Below are 19,858 nucleotides of genomic sequence, written 5' to 3'. Positions count from 1 at the left end.
GGAGCAGATAGAAAGATCAATGGCAGAGAATGTACGGGTAGCCATGTGGAAGAAGGTGTTTGTTCCCACATTTAAGAGGGAGAGGTCATTGTCAGTGAGCATATGCTCTATGACTCGTCCCCTTCGATTGATGTTAGCACCATCCCACAGAGTATTATGTCCATTGAAATCCCCAAGAATTAAACAAGGGGAAGGCAATTGCATGATAAGATCATCAAGGCCTTTCTGGGGGATGTCAATCCCAGGTGGCAAATAAACAGAGCAGACAGTTAATAAGAACCCCACTTTAAGGCGAATTGCTACAGCCTCAATGCTAGTTGTAAGCTGCAAAGGCTGAAATGGGATCTGGTTGACGATGAGGATTGTGACTCCTCCGTGAGCAAGACCATCCACAATTCTATCCTTACGAATGATGGTAATGTTATGCATGGTGGGGTCATCATTTGCCTTTAAATAAGTCTCCTGTATGCAAAAGCAAGCTGGTTTGTGCTTTTGCAGGAGTGCCTTGATGTCATCAGTATTTTGCCGGAATCCATGACAGTTCCACTGTAGGAATTTAGCCATTATTTTGGCTTGGTGGGTCCATCAGGCGCTTCCGAGGTGCTGAGGGCTTACCTTTTTCAGTTTTGGCTTTATCCTTCCTGGGGAAGTACGGATGCTGTCCAGTGTCCATTTCCTCCTCAGCAAAGAGCTCCAAAACTGAGTCTTCTTGTACCTCCTTCTGCTCGACATCCATGTTTTCTTGGGTATTAAGGGATGCTTCACCTTTCTTATTCTTTTCTTTTGCAATTGCTTTTGTTACTTGTGGAGCATTAGGAGGTACCGATATAGGAGTGGCAGCTGATTGGTCCTTCTGTGCAGGTTTTTGGGAGCTTAAGAGATAACGTGCGATGGGAGTAAATGATTCTTTTGGAGGGATGGATGGACATGTCCATCTGAGTTCCAATGGAACACCTTCTGGGCGTAGGTAGGTTTGTTGATGTTGAGAGGTTTCACCGCTTTCCTTGCCTTCTGGTACGATATGTTTAGCTCTGTCTTCAGCCATTGAATTTCTTTTTCTTCTTTCCACCTCTGGCATGCTCGTGAATAGGCTGGATGTTCTCCCTCACAGTTAATGCAGGTGGGTTTTGTGGCTGAACATGCTGTTGTTTCGTGGTCCTTTGCACCACATCGAGGGCATGCAAGGACTCCACGGCAGGCCATTTGAGAATGTCCATATTTCTGGCATTTAAAACACCGTAAAAGGTTTGGAACATATGGAGCACTGGACAGTTGATGTAGCCAGCTTTAATCTCATCAGGAGGTTTGGGCGAGTTAAAAGTCAGGATAATGCTCCTGGTTTTAACAAGTTTCCCATCCCTATGTGCACTAATTCTCTTGATGGCAATAACTCCCTGTGACTTCGATTCCGAGCAGATTTCCTCCTCGGTAATGTCGAGAAGGTCCCACTCTGAAATTACACCTCTCGATGAATTTAGTGTTCTGTGTGGTGTCACTGTTATGGGTACTCCTCCGATTGATGTTACTCGGAGTAGATGTACAGATTGCCTGTCATTTTTAGATTCAATTAAAAGGTCCCCAGAACGGAGCCTCTTAACTGATTTGGGTGAACCTGCTAACCCATCTAACCCTTTTTGTATAAAAAAGGGTGATATTTTACCAATTGGTTTTTCACTGGTGGAATGTATAATTAGGAACCTTGGAACCTAATTAGCAACCTCAGGCCCCGAAGGTATTTCAGTTCGCTGCCTCTTTGTACTAATAATACTATCTGTGTCTTCGTCTCTGTTTGCAGATAGGGACCGGGTTGGGGCCCCTGAGGAAGTAAGTTTATCAGGATTCATGTAAATTTTAAGTGGTTCAGTGCCCGGGCTCCCCACCCACCACGGAGCCCAAAGGGACGCCCACTACTTGGCATGCAATAAATGCGCTCGGGAGTGGAACGCCAGGGCTACCCAGACACCATACCCGCACTGCCGCCAGCCTGAATCCTGTCCCTCGGACCATGAGGGTAGGGGCATGGCATTGACACGGTTGATTCTCGCAGGCGAGCCTACTAGCCGATTGATCCTAGCCAGGCCTTCCAGGACCACCCGTCTTGTCGAAGCAGGGGCCAAAGTGGTGTATTGAAGCTGGGCCCCTCAACCACCAGGATCCCCCTTTCCGAATTTCCACGGGTTGCAGCGCACGGCAAACATGCTGGATTCCATTGATGTCAGCCTGGAACCTGGGCTGTGGGCGTTGGATCCCAGTGATGCTAGTCTGGAAGTCCAGCAGCATCACTGGGAGGTCCCCTCACCATGTACAGGTGCCCACGTCAAGGGGCCGTTGGATTGGAAAAGTGCCAATGTAGCTCCAATACATAAGGGCGGTTCTAAGGGTAAAGTGGGAAATACCGGCCAGCTAGTCTAACTTCAGTAGTAGGAAAAATTATGGAGACAATCATCAAAGTTGCAATTCAGGATCATTTAGAGAGAAATGGAATTCTGAAGGATACTCAGCATGGTTTTGTAAAGGGAAAATCACGTTTAACTAATCTGGTTAGCTATTTTGACAGGGTCACTCAAGAGCTAGACTTTAGGAATACAGCAGGCCCTCGTTTCGCTCTACACTGATTCGTTATAACACTGTTCTTATATTACAACCAATATCTCACTCTAATGCTGTCACAACTCACTATAACGCTCTTTTACCAGCGTACAGATTAAATTTTTGGCATGTTTAATGAAAATGTTTCATCTGATGCAGTCAATAGCTTGTAAAAAAAAAAAAAAAAAGAAACAATCAATGCCTCCATAGACAGGTGGGTAGGAGCAGCAGTGCGTAGCACACGCTTCCTGATTAGACCACCAAATACGGAGGATGTGGAAGGTCAGGGAATGACCACCGCATATCCCCAGCCTGGATAAAGGGTGAGGGTTGATGTCAGGAAGGGCATCCGGCCGTAAAAATTTCATGCCGATACATTAAAAACGCTGACCTCGTATAATAATGGGAAAAAGGCGAGGACAAAAAAAAGTCAATAGCTTGAAAATGAATAGCAAAACAGCATTAAAAAGTTTCCCAAGCCGACTTGTGAAATTTTCCCATGCCCCGTAAAATTTTCTTCCACGCTAATTTAATTGCAGTATGGTGGCTTGTTACTTAGTTCCAAGATCAAAATTTTAAAAAATTATCAAGCATATTGCTTGTAATATTTGCCTCCTAGAGAGTTACTAATAGGCTCGGTCTGGTGTACTAACTAGCGGCCGGCCTGCAAACACCGTTTTAGAGCCGTACCCTCGAAATGTAAGGAATATTGGATCTCGCCATGATGTCCATCACAACCTCAAAAGTCATCAATCATACTGCATGATGGAAGAGATGGGGAAGGGTTGACCAGAACTTAGCTCTAGAGACTAAACATGGGTTCCACCACTTCAAGCCTCCAATAAGCAAAGTGGTGGTATTGCACCGGTTGATGCGCGTCTTCTACCACCTAGTACTGCCTGGTAACACAGAGGGGTGTCATTCCTCCATGTGGTGTAGGCGCCACACCTCGACCCCTGCTTACGTTGGTTCACACCTGGATGATCACCCACCATGTACTTGTGCATGGAAGTTATACCCAGGATTACTAACAGTCCCACCATCGTGAAGGAGCAAGCAGAGGATTTGGCTGTCACAGACCGTCCGGACTTCGCCGAAATTGGGTCCACTTGACTTGAGTGTTACCCGAATATCAGTTCCATCGGCGTTTTAGACTCACAGGTAGCAAGTACAGCTTGTCTGGTATATCTGAGAGAATGTCTGTGACAACCTCAAGGACCAAACACCACATAATTACTTACCACATAATTATATACGTATGAAATGGAGAATATTTTATGTGTACAGATTTTTAATATTAAAAAAATGAAATGGAGAATATTTTATATGTACAGATTTATATGTATAGTGAAAAGACTCCAAACATTTGGAGTCTTTTCACTACCATTTATTATTTGTGAGTCGCAGTGGTATAGACCGTGACTCACAAATACATATGTTTCATTACGGGAATACGGCGTTCGCTTACCACAGATTCACTTAGCACTCTGTTTTTCCAGAACGAATTATCAGCGTTAAGCAGGAGTCACCTGTAATTTCAACACTGTTTATTTAGATTTCAGAAAAGCATTTGACTCAGTCCCACATGAGCAGTTACTTTATAAGCTGGAACAGGTTGGAATCACAAAGAAAGTCCTTAGATGGATAGCTGGATGGCTTTGGGGCAGGAGGCAGAAGGCTATGATAAATGGTTATTCCTCAGATTGGGTTGATGTAAGAATTGGGGTTTCCCAAGGATCAGTATTAGGACCACTGTTGTTTTTAATTTTCATAAATGACAACGATGAAGGGATAGAGGGCCATGAAGTCTAAATTTGCAGATGATGTAAAGATTGGTAGAGTAGTTAATGACTGCCGTCAAGCAGAGCTTCTTCAAAATGACCTAAATAGACTTCAGGGATGGTCAGAAAAATGGCAGCTATGCTTTAATCCAGAAAAGTGTAAGGTATTGTACCTGGGGAACAGGAACCCCAAAATAACTTATACATTTGGTGGGGTTGAACTTAAGCCAGTAGTGGAGGAAAGGGACTTGGGCGTTATGATACAGTCAGACTTTAGAATACTGTGTTCAGGTATGGAGACCACACCTAAAGAAAGACATTGTACTTCTTGAAAGGGTCCAGAGACGTGTAACTCGCCTCGTGAGATCAGCAAAAGGGCGTCCATATGAGGAAAGACTTCGAATATGTGGGTTTCAGAGCTGGGAAACTAGGCACCTTAAAGGAACTTGAATGAGGTGTTTAGGGCTCTGAGAGGCATAAGCAAAATGAATGAGGCCGAAATTTTCATGGTTATAAATGATTCTAGAACTAGGGGCCATAATTTCAAGTTACGGGGAGAGATGTTCAGATTGGATTGCAGGAAGTTTTATTTTATCCAGCGAGTTATAAATTACTGGAATACGTTACCTACATGGGTGGTAGAGGCTGACAGTTTGGGGAAATTCAAATATCAGCTGGATAATTACCTACGGGAGGAGAGAAACACTTAGGTTATCCATTTCCTTTTCTCTGATTTATTAATTATTATTTTTTATATTTTATTCTTATCATTATTATTTCATTCTTATCATTTTATTTTATTTTTTTTTTGTTATTTTATTATTATTGTTATTTATTTTTTTGGCTGGTGCAGCATAAGCCATAGGCTTCCTTGCACCATGTGGCAATTGCTAATACTAATACTAAATACAACTTCTTTCATTCAGCCATTAGATCAAGGCATTATATCCACCTTTAAAACTCATTACATCAGAAAATTATTACAATGTATTTCGGTAAAAATTGATTCTGCATCTATTGAAATAATGGAGGCATGGAAACATTTCTCAATTGTGGACTGTATCAGAATCATAGCTTTATCGCTGAAAGAAGTAACACTGTTAGCAGGTGCATGTTGGAAAAATGTATGGCCAGAGTCAATTCATTCAAGAAATACAAAGGGTACTAGGAAAGTTTTGCAATATGACGCAACAATGAATCACAGGAAGCTGCTTGTTGCTGCATGTTGAGACATGTTCATACGTGCATAGTAGCCGTCGAGCCAAGTCAATGGGCTCAGTTATTCATTAGTAGTGAGAGTGTAAAGTGCTTGCGATGGCATCGTGGTCACGAAATGAGATAAGGACAGTTTTGCGGTATAATTTCGTGCGTGGTTTAACCATAGACCAGTGCTTAGAAGAAATGACTCTTGCACTAGATGATGATTGTCCACATCGTACAACGATATTCAGGTGGTATAGAGAATTCCAAAGGGGAAATTTCACTCTGGAGGATTCTGAGAGGCCGGGAAGGCCACGAACGTCAGTTATGGAGGAAAACGTTACTGCTGTGAGGAAAATGCTTGACGAAAACAGGCGAGTGACCTACCAACAGATAGAGGATACTTTGGGCCTAAATGCACCAGCAATTCGTTCGATTCTGTAAGATCATTTGCACGTGAAGAAACTTTGTTCTCTCTGGGTTCCGCATCAACTGACTGAAGGGCAGATGACACGACGTGTGACTTGGTGCCGGGAGATGTTAAAAAAGTTTGATAAGGGACAATCTCGGTATGTGAACAACATCGTGACAGGTGACGAGACTTGGCTGTACTATTACGATCTGCCGACCAAGGCTCAAAACAAAGTTTGGGTCTTTGATGACGACGACACACCCGTAATTGTCAGAAAATCCCGATCTGTAAAGAAGAAAATGATAACTGTATTTTTCAAATCGAGTGGAATTGTGGAACGTGTCGTTTTGGACACGCAGAAGACAGTCACAGCTAAGTGGTATACTGAACAATGAATGCCTAAGTCATTGGATCTATGAAGAACCTGCGGCCAAAGTCAAGAATGGACACCTGGTACCTCCATCACGATAATGCTAAAACTCACCGCGCCAAAGCCTGCACCGAATATTTGACCACGACAAGACTGAAATTTCTCGAGCACCCTCCCTACAGTCCAGACCTTGCTCCCTGCGACTTTGCACTGTTCCCGCATGTGAAAATGAAGCTAAAAGAGAGGCGGTTTTCCAGTGATGAGGACATTCTACTGGCTTGGGACAACGAGTGTGCTTTACTCCCTAGTGAAACTTGGCAGAACTGGTTTAAAGATTGGTTTCGGAGGATGGAGAGGTGTATTGAATGTAGAGGAAATTACTTTGAAAAAATTAAATAAACAAAGCTGTATTGCAAAACTTTCCTAGTACCCTTTGTATGGTCGACCTGGCAGAAAACGTAATCGGTGTGATATCAGAACTTGCTACGTCGGTAGGAAGGGAAGGTTTTGATTATAAGACTACTGAAGCCCTTGTGGATAGCACAGTTGACAGAATAGCCATCCTCCCCACACTGGATGGAAAATACCTGAGTTAAAATCACGTCGATGACGGGAGGAATTTTGGTCTTTTTCACAACGTGGCTGAGTCAGTAGAGTTCAGGTCAGGTTAGCATGGTTTTTCTCTGGGAGAAAAACCATGCTAACCTGACCTGTACACAGTACTCTAGGTGTGACCTGACCATTGCCTTATACAAGGGAATAATCACCTCCTTATCCCTGCTAGAAAAATTTCTGTATATCATTGATAGCACGTGATGAGCTACTCTTGCAGCCTGTCTGCACTGTCAGAGAACATCATATCTGCCTGCACAATTACCCCCAGGTCTTTTTTAATTTTCTACCACTGTCAGTGTAGTACCACAGAGTTGATACGTTGCTCTGGGGTTGCTGTTTCCCATATGTAGTACTTTACATTTGTCAATGCTAAACTTCATTTGCCACCTCTCAGCCCATCTGCTCAACCTTTCCAGATCCTGTTGCAGCAGCATAGCGTCAGTAGTGTCCTTAACAACCCTGCCAACCTTTGTATCGTCTGCAAACTTGGACATTAAGCTTGATATACCATCTTCAATATTATTTATAAATACGGAAAACAATAATGCACCCGACACTGAAGCCTGAGGGACTCCATTAATAACATTAGTCCACAATGAGCAGTGGCCACTGACTACCACTCTCTGTCTTCTCCCCTGCAACCACCCCTTTATCCATAACAGCAATTTGCCTCCAATGCCACACTGCTCCAATTTGCGCAGCAGTCTTCCATGTGCAACAGTATCAAAAGCCTTTCTAAGATCCAAGTATATAATATTAAAGTTATACCCTGCATCCAGTTCTTTTGTGATCGCATCATTGTATCCAATCAAATTGGTCAGGCAAGACTTCCCCTTAACAAAACCATGCTGTGTTCAAGCTATAACTGAAGTCTTGTCTAGATGATCCTGCAGTGCTTCTTTAACCAGTGCCTCCATTAATTTTCAGGGAACAGAAGTTAAACTCACAGGTCTATAATTACTTGTGTCAGCCTTTGATCCTCCTTTGTGAATTGGGGTCACATTTGGACATCTCCAGTCCGTGGGAACCTCCCGTGAGTCTAAAGATGCTCTCATAATTATGGCTAAGGGTTTGCTTAGTTGCTTTGCTGCTTCCTTTAATATAACTGGATAGATCCCATCCACCCCAGGTGCCTTTCTTGTGTTTATCTTCAACAATTTCTCCTCCACTTTACTCTCAGTTATTACAAGATTATCAAGCTTACTGCCAGAGTTGAATACACCTCTCGCATTCCCCTCGCTGAATAACTCCTCATGTGTGAATGTCGATGCAAAATATTCATTTAGTGTGTTAGCTACCTGACCAGGATCATCAACAGTTGAACCATCGATATCAAGTGGACCAATCTGATTCATCCCCTTCCTTCTAGTATTTACATAAGTAAAGAAATCTTTGCATCCCTTGGCAAAGATTTCTCGTAATCTGCCTTCGCCTGCCTAACCTCCTTTGTAACTTGGTTACAGATCAACTTATATCTATCATAGGCTTCCTTGTCACGTGTTAATTTATATGTATCCCATGCATTTTTCTTCTCTGCGATATGTCTCATTAGTTCATCTGACATCCATTTTGGCCTAAACCTTGAACAATATTTTTTAGTTGGTATGTAAAGCCTAGTAGCTTCCAAGATAAGTTCTTTGAATGCTTCCCATTTTGAATTTGCTGTTGGTAACATCATCAGTTGATCCCACTGTATAGAATTTAAATACTGTCTTAGACCATCGTAGTCGCCTTTACGAAAGCAATGATCCTTCCCTTTACCCCTGATGGTAGTTACCTCTTTGAGGAAATCCCACTTCAGCTCACTGTGATCACTGCCACCTAGTGCTTCCTTTATCTGCAGATTCTTAATGCATGAAGAATCACTAATGATAATCAGATCAAGAGTATTACTCCCTCTAGTTGCCTCCCGAACATGCTGATGTAGAAATCAATCATCCAATAAATCCACAAAAGCCTTGCTAGTGTGTTTGTGACCAGCCCCCAAATTCCAGTCAATATCTGGGAAATTAAAATCCCACATTATAAGACTCTCTGATTTACTGGCCCACTCTATTTCCCTGCACAGTTTCTTATCATACTCATCAGCGTCATCAGGCCTATAGCACACTCCTACTCTCAATTTTGATCTCCCAATGCTTATGTCACACCAAACTGACTCGACACTGCACTGTCCAGCAATGTCGACTGGCTTCACTTCCTTGGATTTTATGTGTTTCTTAACTAATAGCATAACCCCTCCTCCCTTCCTATCCTGTCTATCCTTTCTGTACACATTGTACTCCCAAAATTCTGTGTGACACCATGTCTCTGATATCCCAACAATATCTGCCTTTGATGTTTTGAGCAATGCCTCAAATTCATCAAATTTATTTACCAAACTCCTAGCATTGGTGTACACACAAGTATACATGCACCTGTTCCTATTCTTAGCTACCCTAACACAACCCATGTGTTCACTTGTACCGCAATGACTCCCAGCATTCTCTGAAATACCCTGCATCTTTTTTTCCAGACTGCTGCTCATTCCAATAGAAGCAGTGCAAGAATCACTCTCACCTCTGCCAGTGGCTACTGTTAATCTATTATTCCTTGTATCCCTCCCAAGCTAGCAGTTTTCCTACCCATCTAACACTGCCTCGATAGCATCAGCAAATATTCTTGCACCTTTTCTATTTAAGTGTATCCCATCCCTGGAGAAGCAGTCTCTCCTGTTAACAAGTACAGACTAGGCTAAAAAAAATTCTACCTCTTGAGCCTTGCACAATCTTACCAGGACCGAATTGATCGACAAGGCTCTCATCATATACTCCCTCCTATCGTGTCTGGGCAGAATTGCAGACACTTTCAAATTCAACCCTAATTCACGGATTTTTTTTTCAACAGTGACCTGTACTTGTTAAGTAATTCTACCAGTCTCATACTCTTAATATCATTAGTGCCAACGTGTACAACTATATCACCTTTTGTGCCCTTAAAAGATGATATCCGCTCTACAATGTCATCAACCTTTGCCTCTGGCAGACATACCCTGGTCCTCTTCCACCTATCCTTTTTACAAAGCATGTTCCCTGTTTTCCTGACAATAGAGTCACCAATAACTACTAGTTCCTGTGAGACCAGAAAATTCTGCCTTGGGGGTTGCCGCTGTGTTGCGTGATGACCAAGTGCAAGCTCTGGCGTTGATGTAGGCAGCTGAGAGCTTGATGGGATCCTCAATTTAGATCCTTCGAGGGCATCCACCCTGTCCTTCAAGCTCTCATATAGGCCCATAACAACGCTGAGTTGTCGCCTGATTTCGTTACACTCCTTGCATCGCGCACACACACAAAGACATCCCCCATGGCAATATCATGTCCCGTACCCAATTGTTCCACAAACATCAAGCAAGCAGTGCATTTTAAAAGGCTGTGATTCAGAGGGCAACTGCCCCCATCAGTTCTCCCCTGAGCCACAGCACTCCCATTAGCTTGAGCCTTTTGCTTTGTTGCTCTGGTCTGAGTGATGATTTCGATTTCATTTCAATAAAATTTCAATTTCAGTACAAAATTAAAACCCTAAACATGTATCCCAACACAGTTATACCACTGTATATATTTTTCAGTATCGAGCATTATCTACGAGTTCCATTTATATAACTTCCGTATCAAGTTATGTATTAATTAATTATGTTACATTTGTAATCTAAGTCGTTATATGTATTTAGTTAAAAGTACAATTTAATTGACAACGAAGTTTAACAAAATTAATAGATTTTACTGATTAACTGACAATATTATATTATATACTGTACTAGACTAGGCTTACGCTATCTAGTTCGGGATATAATGTTGTGTCGCATAACAATGACGGCAAGTTACGAACAGTAAATCTACGGACACTTAAGTATTAATTTACTTCCAAATCTCGCTGTCTCAATTCAGAATAAACTAAGGATCCTGACTAGGTCTATAAGCTACTTATAGAAAATAATTTGATGTAACAATAGGTCAATAAAGCAGCTAAATATGGCTAAAAAACTTCTCGTTCAGCGGAGCTGCAACTTGTAACACGTTGATTTGATACCCTTACCGATACTTTTATGCAATTACAAGGCCAAGGAAAGAATATATACACCAGATTAATCAGAAAATCACAAAATAATGCTATACAACTAAATTTAAATCAAAAGTTTTAGAAAAACAATAATTTCAAATCAATAAATAAGAAAATCCACTTAGCGGATTTGAACACTTCTTACTCCCAGTAGCCTCGTCAGCAGCCAATCTACTTAGAAGGGTTGGTTGTGAGAAAAAGATTAAGCATGTTGGCTTTATGGTTAGAATTGTCCAGTATTCTTGTAGGTAAATGAACAATCTGTGCGAGGTCATTAGGAATTGCAAAAGCCTCAGCATCTCGACCAGCTGGTTCAGTGTGACTAGAAAACGGAGGCCAGCTGGAGTTGTGAACATTAAAAACACCAAGGAAAATTACCTTACTGTTAGGGAAGTTAGACTGAAGAAAGTCAAGTTGCAAAGAGAGGAAGTCAAAGAGCTCCAAGTGTTTAGTGGAGTAGACACCAGATGAACTTGACAGAATGAGGTATAGAGAGAATTTAAGCCAGAGAAGATCGAAAAAGAGAAGATTCCAAATTACCAAGTCTCTGACAGGGAATATCGGAACGGACATTTGCACAAGTACCACCTTTGAGGCAAAAGGAATCACACAGCGAATAATTTGGGCAAGTGAAAGGAGCAGTAGTTGAATCAACTGATAACTGAGATTCTGTCAGAAAAAGTACATGGGGTTTGGCAGACTGTAAGTGGAAATGGACATCATTGAGATTAGAACTGAGACCATGTATATTTCTGAAATGAACTAGGAAGTGTTTGGGAGGTTTAGATCTTTTTGCAGATAAGCTTACTCTATTAGTTTGACAATTCATGGTGTATTCAATAGTAAGAAAAAGTGGGGGAACATGCTGTATGAAGTAATGAAATTTTTGGATATGGTGTACACATGGTAAGAATATACCCAGATCCTTGACATAACGTGGCCTCGACAATGCCCCCCGCATACACACTACTCACACTACTCGGACTCCCTCCAGTCACTATCTGGCAGAGTAAAAGTAGCAAGATTATACACTAGCTGATCCGGAAGCCTCCTAAAGGGTTACCAATAGGTCCGGTGTACTAACTAGTGGCTGGCCTGCGAACACTGTTTTATAGCTGTACCCTCAAAATGTAAGGAAGATTGGATCTCACCATGATGTCCATCATAACCTCAAAGTCATCCGTCACACTGCATGATGGGGAAGGTTTGACCAGAACTTAGCTCTGGAGACTAAATATGGGTTCCACCACTTCAAGTCTCCAATAAGCAAAGTGGTGGAATTGCACCGGTTGATGAGAGTCATCTATCACCTAGTATTGACTGGTAATACAGAGGGGGTGGCATTCCTCCATGTGGTGTGGGCACCACACCTCAATCCCTGCTTATGTTGGTTCACACCTGGGTGGTCACCCACAGTTAAACAAGACTTTCCCTTTTCAGTGTTCTTTAAAAAAAAAAACAAAAAAAAAACACCATTCCTATTTAGATTACCCTACACTGCATTCTTAATCATTACCTCCATAAATTTTCCTACCACTGAAGTCAGACCGACTAGTCTACAGTTATTCACTTTCTCTGAACCATCTCTATAAATTATTGATACACTGGCACTTCTCTAATACACAAGACTTACTTGAATCTAAGCAAGGCCTAATCACAATTTTAATGGCCCGATGCATCCTCTAGACACTTCCTTCCTTAAAAATGAATGCATGACATTTCTTTAAAAAGGAGTGCTGTGTTCGTGACTCAGTCAATGTTTCAAAGAGTGAACGCATCAATGAAATGTGATCGATTCATTGGTCATGTAACAGAACACTGTTACTTTAGATGAGACAGGTAGATCTGAATAAATCTTTAACAGGGTCAGTTTCAGATCTACCCAGCTGTTATAGTAACACTAACAGCTGGATAGGTCTGAACTATTCTTAAAAGAAAATTGGACAACAGAATAAATAAAAATTACACATCATTTCTGCTATGTTGTTACGTCATTTAAAATAATCAAGTGTGATGTGCAAGGGTGCATAAGTATACATGCTTTGAAGCTCATGAATGCTAAACACAGTACAATTTCTTGTATTCTGTCCTGTGAACTCCCCTAACTGTGTAGTCATCCCAGAATATAAACAGAAAATTTATTTTTTATTTTTATGAATTTTTTTTTTGTCTTTCAGAAGTCACATATTCTATATCATACTAATTAAAAATATTTTTTTATAAATGCAATTTTTGTTAGTTTATTTGCATTTGTTTTCCAGTGTATATACCCATGAGGATACCTTATTTCATTTTGAATAACTCCTTTTTAATTAAAAGCAAATCTGCTATTTCAATATTTTTTAATTATTATGTTCTCTACTCCCAGTTTGTTAGCCTAGATAACTGAGTTTACTACTAAACTTTTCTTACAACTTCAGTGGACTCTTGTCCCTATTCTCTATGTTTAACTTTATCTTTCTTGAAAATTCATATTATTTTACACTGTGGTTAAAAAAAAAAAATTTTTTTTTGGAAGATTTGGTTTCTTAATAAAGAACTTTCTTCTTCCTTGTACTACTATTAATGAAATGTCAAGTAGCTGTTGTTGTTGTTATTTGTTTTTTAGGAGCATTAGCAACTAAGGCCATATTGCTCCGGGATATGCGGTGGTCATTCCCTGACCTTTCCGCATCCTCCGTATTTGGTGGTGACAGGCTCGAACCCCGGTCTAATCAAGAAGCGTGTGCTACACACTGCTGCTCCTTCCCACCTGGCTACGGAGGCACCTCAGTGTCAAGTAGCACATTTCTTCTTTATACATACCTTACCAATTTCTATAATATTTATAACATATGATCTGAATTACAACAGTTCCACAGATAACATAATAATAATAAAAATAAAACACACATTTTAATATAATGGGCAGCACTTATTTAATGCTTACATAAGGAAAATCAAAAAACTTCTACACTGATATAATGTTAGTCTGCAAAGTCACTGGCTCAAATTTATTACCTGAGAGGATTTACGAGCAGGTTTCAAGGTGTATGGGTTAGTGGGAATCAACTCCATATGGGGCTGCAAGTCAACTAACTGATACTGAAAATTAGATGGTTAGAAAGTTATTAAACACAAACGTATACAAGTGAATATACAGTCAAATGCCTGAATAATGGAGATGTATAGTACAAATCTGTGCTCTGTGCATTCTTTACATTTTACTTTGCATTGCTAACGTGGCATCTGATAGATGCCACTTTCTAAAATTTTTCTTTTTCTTTTTTAATTTTTAAATGAAATAAGATCTTCCATGTACCTTTGCTCACCAATGTTTTCTAGCTGATTATACAGTATTTTCTATTTTCATTTTGATACGCTATGAATTAATTACAAGATTCCCCCCCCCCCATTTAACAGAAGCCATGAGAGCAACCATGTCTATCTTTCTTTACGACAACCTCCAATTCTCATGATGTGCCTATGTTCCAGCAAGTTGTCTAACCTTGCCGCAGCTTTTGGTTTCACCAATTAAATGTGAACAGTTAAAAAAATAGATGTTCATTTTGTATCTGCCACACACCATGCAAGCTTCTAGGTTTAAATTCAGAGAATGGGTGACTTAAAATCTTAAAAATATGGTAAAACTTTCTTTATTATTATTATTGACTTCTCTCATTTATTTTTGTAGATATTTTGTAACTGAGTTTATCAAATAATTATTAATAAAATACTACTTTCAATTCAGTAAAAAAAATAAAAATTAGTTTTTTTTAAATTAAAACAAAAGGTGTCTCAGACATGCCACATAAGAGTATCTGCTCCAGAAACTCTCAAGTGGGGCACAAGAAATGGAGAATTAACAGTCTGTCATTAACTTACTTTAGCGACATTATTAACATTTTAAAATAAAATCAGTACAATCAGTGAACTTTATTTCAAACCTTTTGGAATGTGATCCTCGACTATGATTGCAGATATAATTCTTCCCTGCATGGCTAAATTTTTAAGAGAATATAGGGTTCACATGACTGTGACATGACTCGTGCTGGGTATCTACTACCTTAGATGAAATTTAACTAAGATAGGATTATTAGAAAGAATAAAATGAAAATAACTAAACAAACATCATAAAACTAAAGATAGTCATGGCTCTGAAATTCCAAATTGAAAATATTTACATCTAAGGAAAAAGAATTTTTAACTAACAAAATAATAATTAGAAGTCAACTAGATGAAGGGTTCTGTCCATTCTGCTCATATTGGCAACATCCAACACTCCTTTACATTTCAGATACAAACACAACATAGGACCACAGACATTTGAATAAGATTGTTCTTTAAACATTCGCTGATATGCTCTGAGTATGGAGATCACCAGCATCTTTCTGAGATGAGGCACCACTAGCCATCCTTTTCTTTTTCTTCCATTTTAAATTTCTCTTTTTCTAGGATTTAAGTTCACTCCCCAAAAAATTCTCTCAGAGGACAGTTTTTAATTTTAATAGCTTCAAGTTCTGTCAAGTCACCACAGTCTCTGACTGGATTAAAATGGCTTTAAAATAGTTTTTTGTTTACTTCTGAACCCATTCTGGAGTTGTGGATCTCCAGGAATGGATCGTGATTTTTGATGTTCTCGGTTTGGGTATCAATCTATTTTAAGCTATGCAACAGTTTTTCAGTGTGATATGCCTTGAGATAAAAATATCACACAGCTTCTAATGAATATTTTTTAGCAATTTAGTATTTATTTTCTGAATGCAATTGTTTCAAATGCCACTTTTGTAATAAAAAAAATTATATATTTTTCTCGTGTGCTTCTTATATAAGCTAGAATTTGTCTAAAAGGTGGAGGACTGTGATGAAACAATTTTTTTCTTTATTAATGGATACTTACACCAGTAAGTATCCATTAACTGAATAAGTTTTATATCATCTCTCTCTCTCTCTCTCTCTCTCTCTCTCTCTCTCTCTCTCTCTCTCTCTCTCTCTCTCTCTTCCCCCCCCCCCGAAAGTCCAGGAAGTTTTACAAATTTCTAGGTAAGTTTGATAGTGCTGCTAGTTTATAAAGGATACCTTCGTGTCAGAAATTAAGAAATTTCAATGTAGTTATTACAATAACAATATGTTAAGCAAATAACCGTCATTTGCAAATTATGTGTTACAATAAATTAAATGCCATATATATACTTTTTTTTTTCCTTTGTATTCATTATTAAGACATTTGACTGTATACGTAGGAAATGAAGAAAAGGTTAGTTAAAAGAAAATTGGTAATATAAAGTTAAATTCAGAAAAAGGAAAAATATACAAAATGAACCCAAACAAATTCTAAAAATTTTAGTGATACAATTAAGGAAATATTAGTAACTGATGCATTCCATTCCATTCTGCTTAAAATTAAAATGTTAATAAGAACCGTTAAAGCATGCTTTTCATAATAACTGTCTAGAATAATCCAATAGTAAAACATATTATACAGCAGGTGGTACAAGGAATAAAAACTATTTAATACTTCTATGTACTACAAAGTCAAATCAGAGGTACACAACCTGTTTTTTACCTGTAACCCCGTTTTTCCTTTCTCCCATGATCCAGGATTTTAATATTTGTATTTGACTACAGCCTATTTTATTGATTCTTATTGTATCTGTTTTTCCTGTAATTTTTTTTTTTTTCAAATCGCAACAAAAATATTTAAACATATATTTATAAATAACAATGAGTTTCCATTTATTCTCAATATGTCAGTCAGGTTTTCAGTAGACAATTCACTCATTGTGAACTGTCTGCTGAAAAACTGGCACTTTTCATGGCAGTGTATGGGCTCGAACCCACAACCTCCTTACTTGTGGCCACACATACTAACAACTGGACCCAAGCCAGCCTAAAAATATTTTTACATCTCAGGAAAAAAGTAAAAAAATTCAGTATGAAACTTGATCTTGAGTATTAATTATTATTTAAAGTGAAATAACTACAAACATTTAAAAACATTCCTTTCTACAGCTATTATAAGAAACAGGGATATTATATAAAAAGAGATATGATATATAAAGAGATATGATATGATAAAAAGATGTCTTATACAAGTAAATAACACAATTACAAATTTCTAGGTAAGTTTGATAGTGCTGCTAGATTATAGAGAATACCTTCGTGTCAGAAATTAAGAAATTTCAACGTAATTATTACAATAACGATATGTTAAGCAAATAATCATTACTTGCAAATTATGTGTTACAATAAATTAAATGCCTTATATATACTTTTTTTTTTCTTTGCATTCATTATTAAGATATTTGACTGTATATGTATGAAATGAAGAAAAGGAATATCGAAATTTCAATTAAGAAAGAGAGAACCTCCCCATGAACTCTGTAACCATGAACTTAAAAACATGGAGTATGATTCATGACTTTTGGGGTTAAGATGAACATCGTGGCGAGATCCAATCTTCCTTACATTTCGAGAGTACAGCTATAAAACGGTGTTCGCAGGCTGGCCACTAGTTAGTACACCGGACCGAACCTATTGGTAACTCTCTAGGAGTTACCAATAGGTTCTGTATGATTCCTTTCACCTCAAAGGTGGTACTTGTGCATATGTCCATTCCAGTATTCCCTGTCAGAGACTTGGTAATTTGGAATCTTCTCTTTTCGATCTTCTCTGGCTTAAAATCTCTCTACCTCATTGTGTCATCATCTGTTGTCTCTACCGTTCTCGCAACTCCACTAATCACTTGGAGCTCTTTGACTTCCTCTCTTTGCAACTTGACTTTCTCCAGTCCAACTTTCCTAACAGTGAGGTAATTTTCCTTGGTGATTTTAAATGTTCACAACTCCAGATGGCTTCCGTTTTTTTGTCACACTGACCCAGCTGGTCGAGATGCTGAGGCTTTTGCAATTACTAATGACTTTGCAGAGCTTGTTCATTTACCTACAAGAATACGGGACAATCCTAACCATACAGTCAACACGCTTGATCTTTTTCTCACAAACAACCCTTCTAAGTACACGGTTGAAGTGAGAGGTTCTTTAGGCACCGCAGATCACAACTTGGTGATTGTCTCTTCTCCAATGGAGCCTTTATCTCATGGCTATTCCCAACCTCGTGTTGTTTGGCATTACAAGAATGCAAAATGGGATGACCTGCAAGATTTCTTTTCTTCTTTTCCTTAGTTGGGTTACTGTTTCAAAACTTCTGATGTCAATGTTTGCTCTGATCATGTCAATGAAATTATTCTTGCAGGAATGGAATCCTTTATCCCACACTCCACTTTAAAATCTTGTCCTTTATCTAAACCTTGGTTTTCGAATAAATGTGCTAAGGCTGTTCAAGAGAAGAATGTTGCATATCGTAATTGGCTTGTTTCTAATTCTTCAGTTTCATTTTCTGCCTATATACCAAAGCTCGCAACAATTGTAAAGCAGTTATTAATCAGTCCAAACTAGAGTTTGAACAGGCTAAGAGAAAAAAACTTGCTTCTTGCCCTAATGGTAGCCGAGCATTCTGGTCTCTTGCCAAAGCTATTGGCCGCAACTTCTGCCCATCTCTGCTCCCACCTCCGTCCAAACTAGATGGTTCTGTTGTCACTTCAGCCAAAGATAAAGCTGACATGCTAGCATCCCATCCATTTTTCCTCCAACTCCTGTATTAATGATCTTGGTAAAACACCTCCCACCATTCCCAACACCTTCCATTCAATGCCTCCTGTGGTTTTCCGTCAAAAGGATGTCAGAAGGATTTTTACGAATCTTGATGCTAAGAAAGCTCCAGGTCCCGATGGTATTTCTCCACTTGTTCTCAAAACCTGTGCTCCTGAACTTACTCCTATTCTTTGCTGCTTTTTTCACTTTCTTATTCCAAAGGTGTTTTTCCTTCTGCTTGGAAATATCCAGCCAGTTCCTAAAAAGAGTGACAAATCCCTCCCATCCAATTATCGTCCCATTGCAATTACTTCTACTCTTTCTAAAGTAATGGAGAAATCAATTAACCGCCAACTTTTAAACTACCTAGAAACCTTCCGTCTGATCAACGATCGCCAGTATGGATTCCATCAGTGTCGATCCACTGGTTATATTCTGGCTTGTTACCCATTTATGGACTAATACAATGGAATTAGTGAAACACAAGCAGTTGCGCTTGATATCTCAGTCTTTCGATCGTGTTTGGCATAAAGGTCTTCTAAACAAGCTTCCATCTTATGGTTTGCCAACTGTTTTTTGTAATTGGTTATCCACTTTTCTTTCTGACTGCTCACCAAGAGTGATGGTAGATGGTTCTCTGTCTTATAACTTCTCCGCTAATGCCGGTGTCCCCCAAGGTTTGGTTTTTTCCCCCACTTTTCCTCTTTTATATTAAAGACCTTCTTCCACTGACCAGAAATCTTATCCATAGTTTTGCTGATGATAGCACATTACATTCTGCTTTCCAGTTTGAAAAAACCTCGCGCTGCTCAATCAGCTTCAACTTCTCGAATATCCGCTACCAATTCCTTAAGTGCCGATCTCCAGTAAATTCTCCAGTGGGGCAAAGACAACTTACTTGATTTCAAACCTTTTAAAACTCAGTCTTGTCATATATCTTGCAAAAAGGATTATTCTGCTCATATGCTTATCTTTGGTGATGCTCCGATTTCTAGGCAAAATAATATATCTCTTTTGGGGATTACCCTGACTTCTAATCTCTCTTGGCACAAGCACATTACAAATATTGCTTCTTCTGCATCTAAAAAAACTTGGTTTTCTCTTTCGCTCAAAGTGTTACTTTTCTCCCAAACAGCTGCTCACTCTGTATAAATCGCAAATCCGC

The 19,858-nt window shown here is 39.3% G+C and overlaps 1 protein-coding gene across 1 annotated transcript in view; it reads right to left on the bottom strand.

The window, feature by feature from the left end:
- Positions 1-19,858, bottom strand: part of LOC150086637 (APOBEC1 complementation factor-like) — a 268,827-nt gene that overhangs the window by 137,388 nt on the left and 111,581 nt on the right. Inside the window, exon 5 of the mRNA XM_090372213.1 lies at positions 14,063-14,146. Coding sequence (XP_090228339.1) covers positions 14,063-14,146 — 84 coding nt within the window. The remainder of the gene's footprint in view (positions 1-14,062; positions 14,147-19,858) is intronic.

This window comes from Mastigoproctus giganteus, chromosome 4, assembly GCF_048544385.1.
Source record: "Mastigoproctus giganteus isolate SK-2022 chromosome 4, ASM4854438v1, whole genome shotgun sequence".
Taxonomy (NCBI): Eukaryota; Metazoa; Arthropoda; class Arachnida; order Uropygi; family Thelyphonidae; genus Mastigoproctus; species Mastigoproctus giganteus.
The sequence above is the reverse complement of the archived record's forward strand: the minus strand, read 5'-3'. Positions and strand labels throughout refer to the sequence as shown.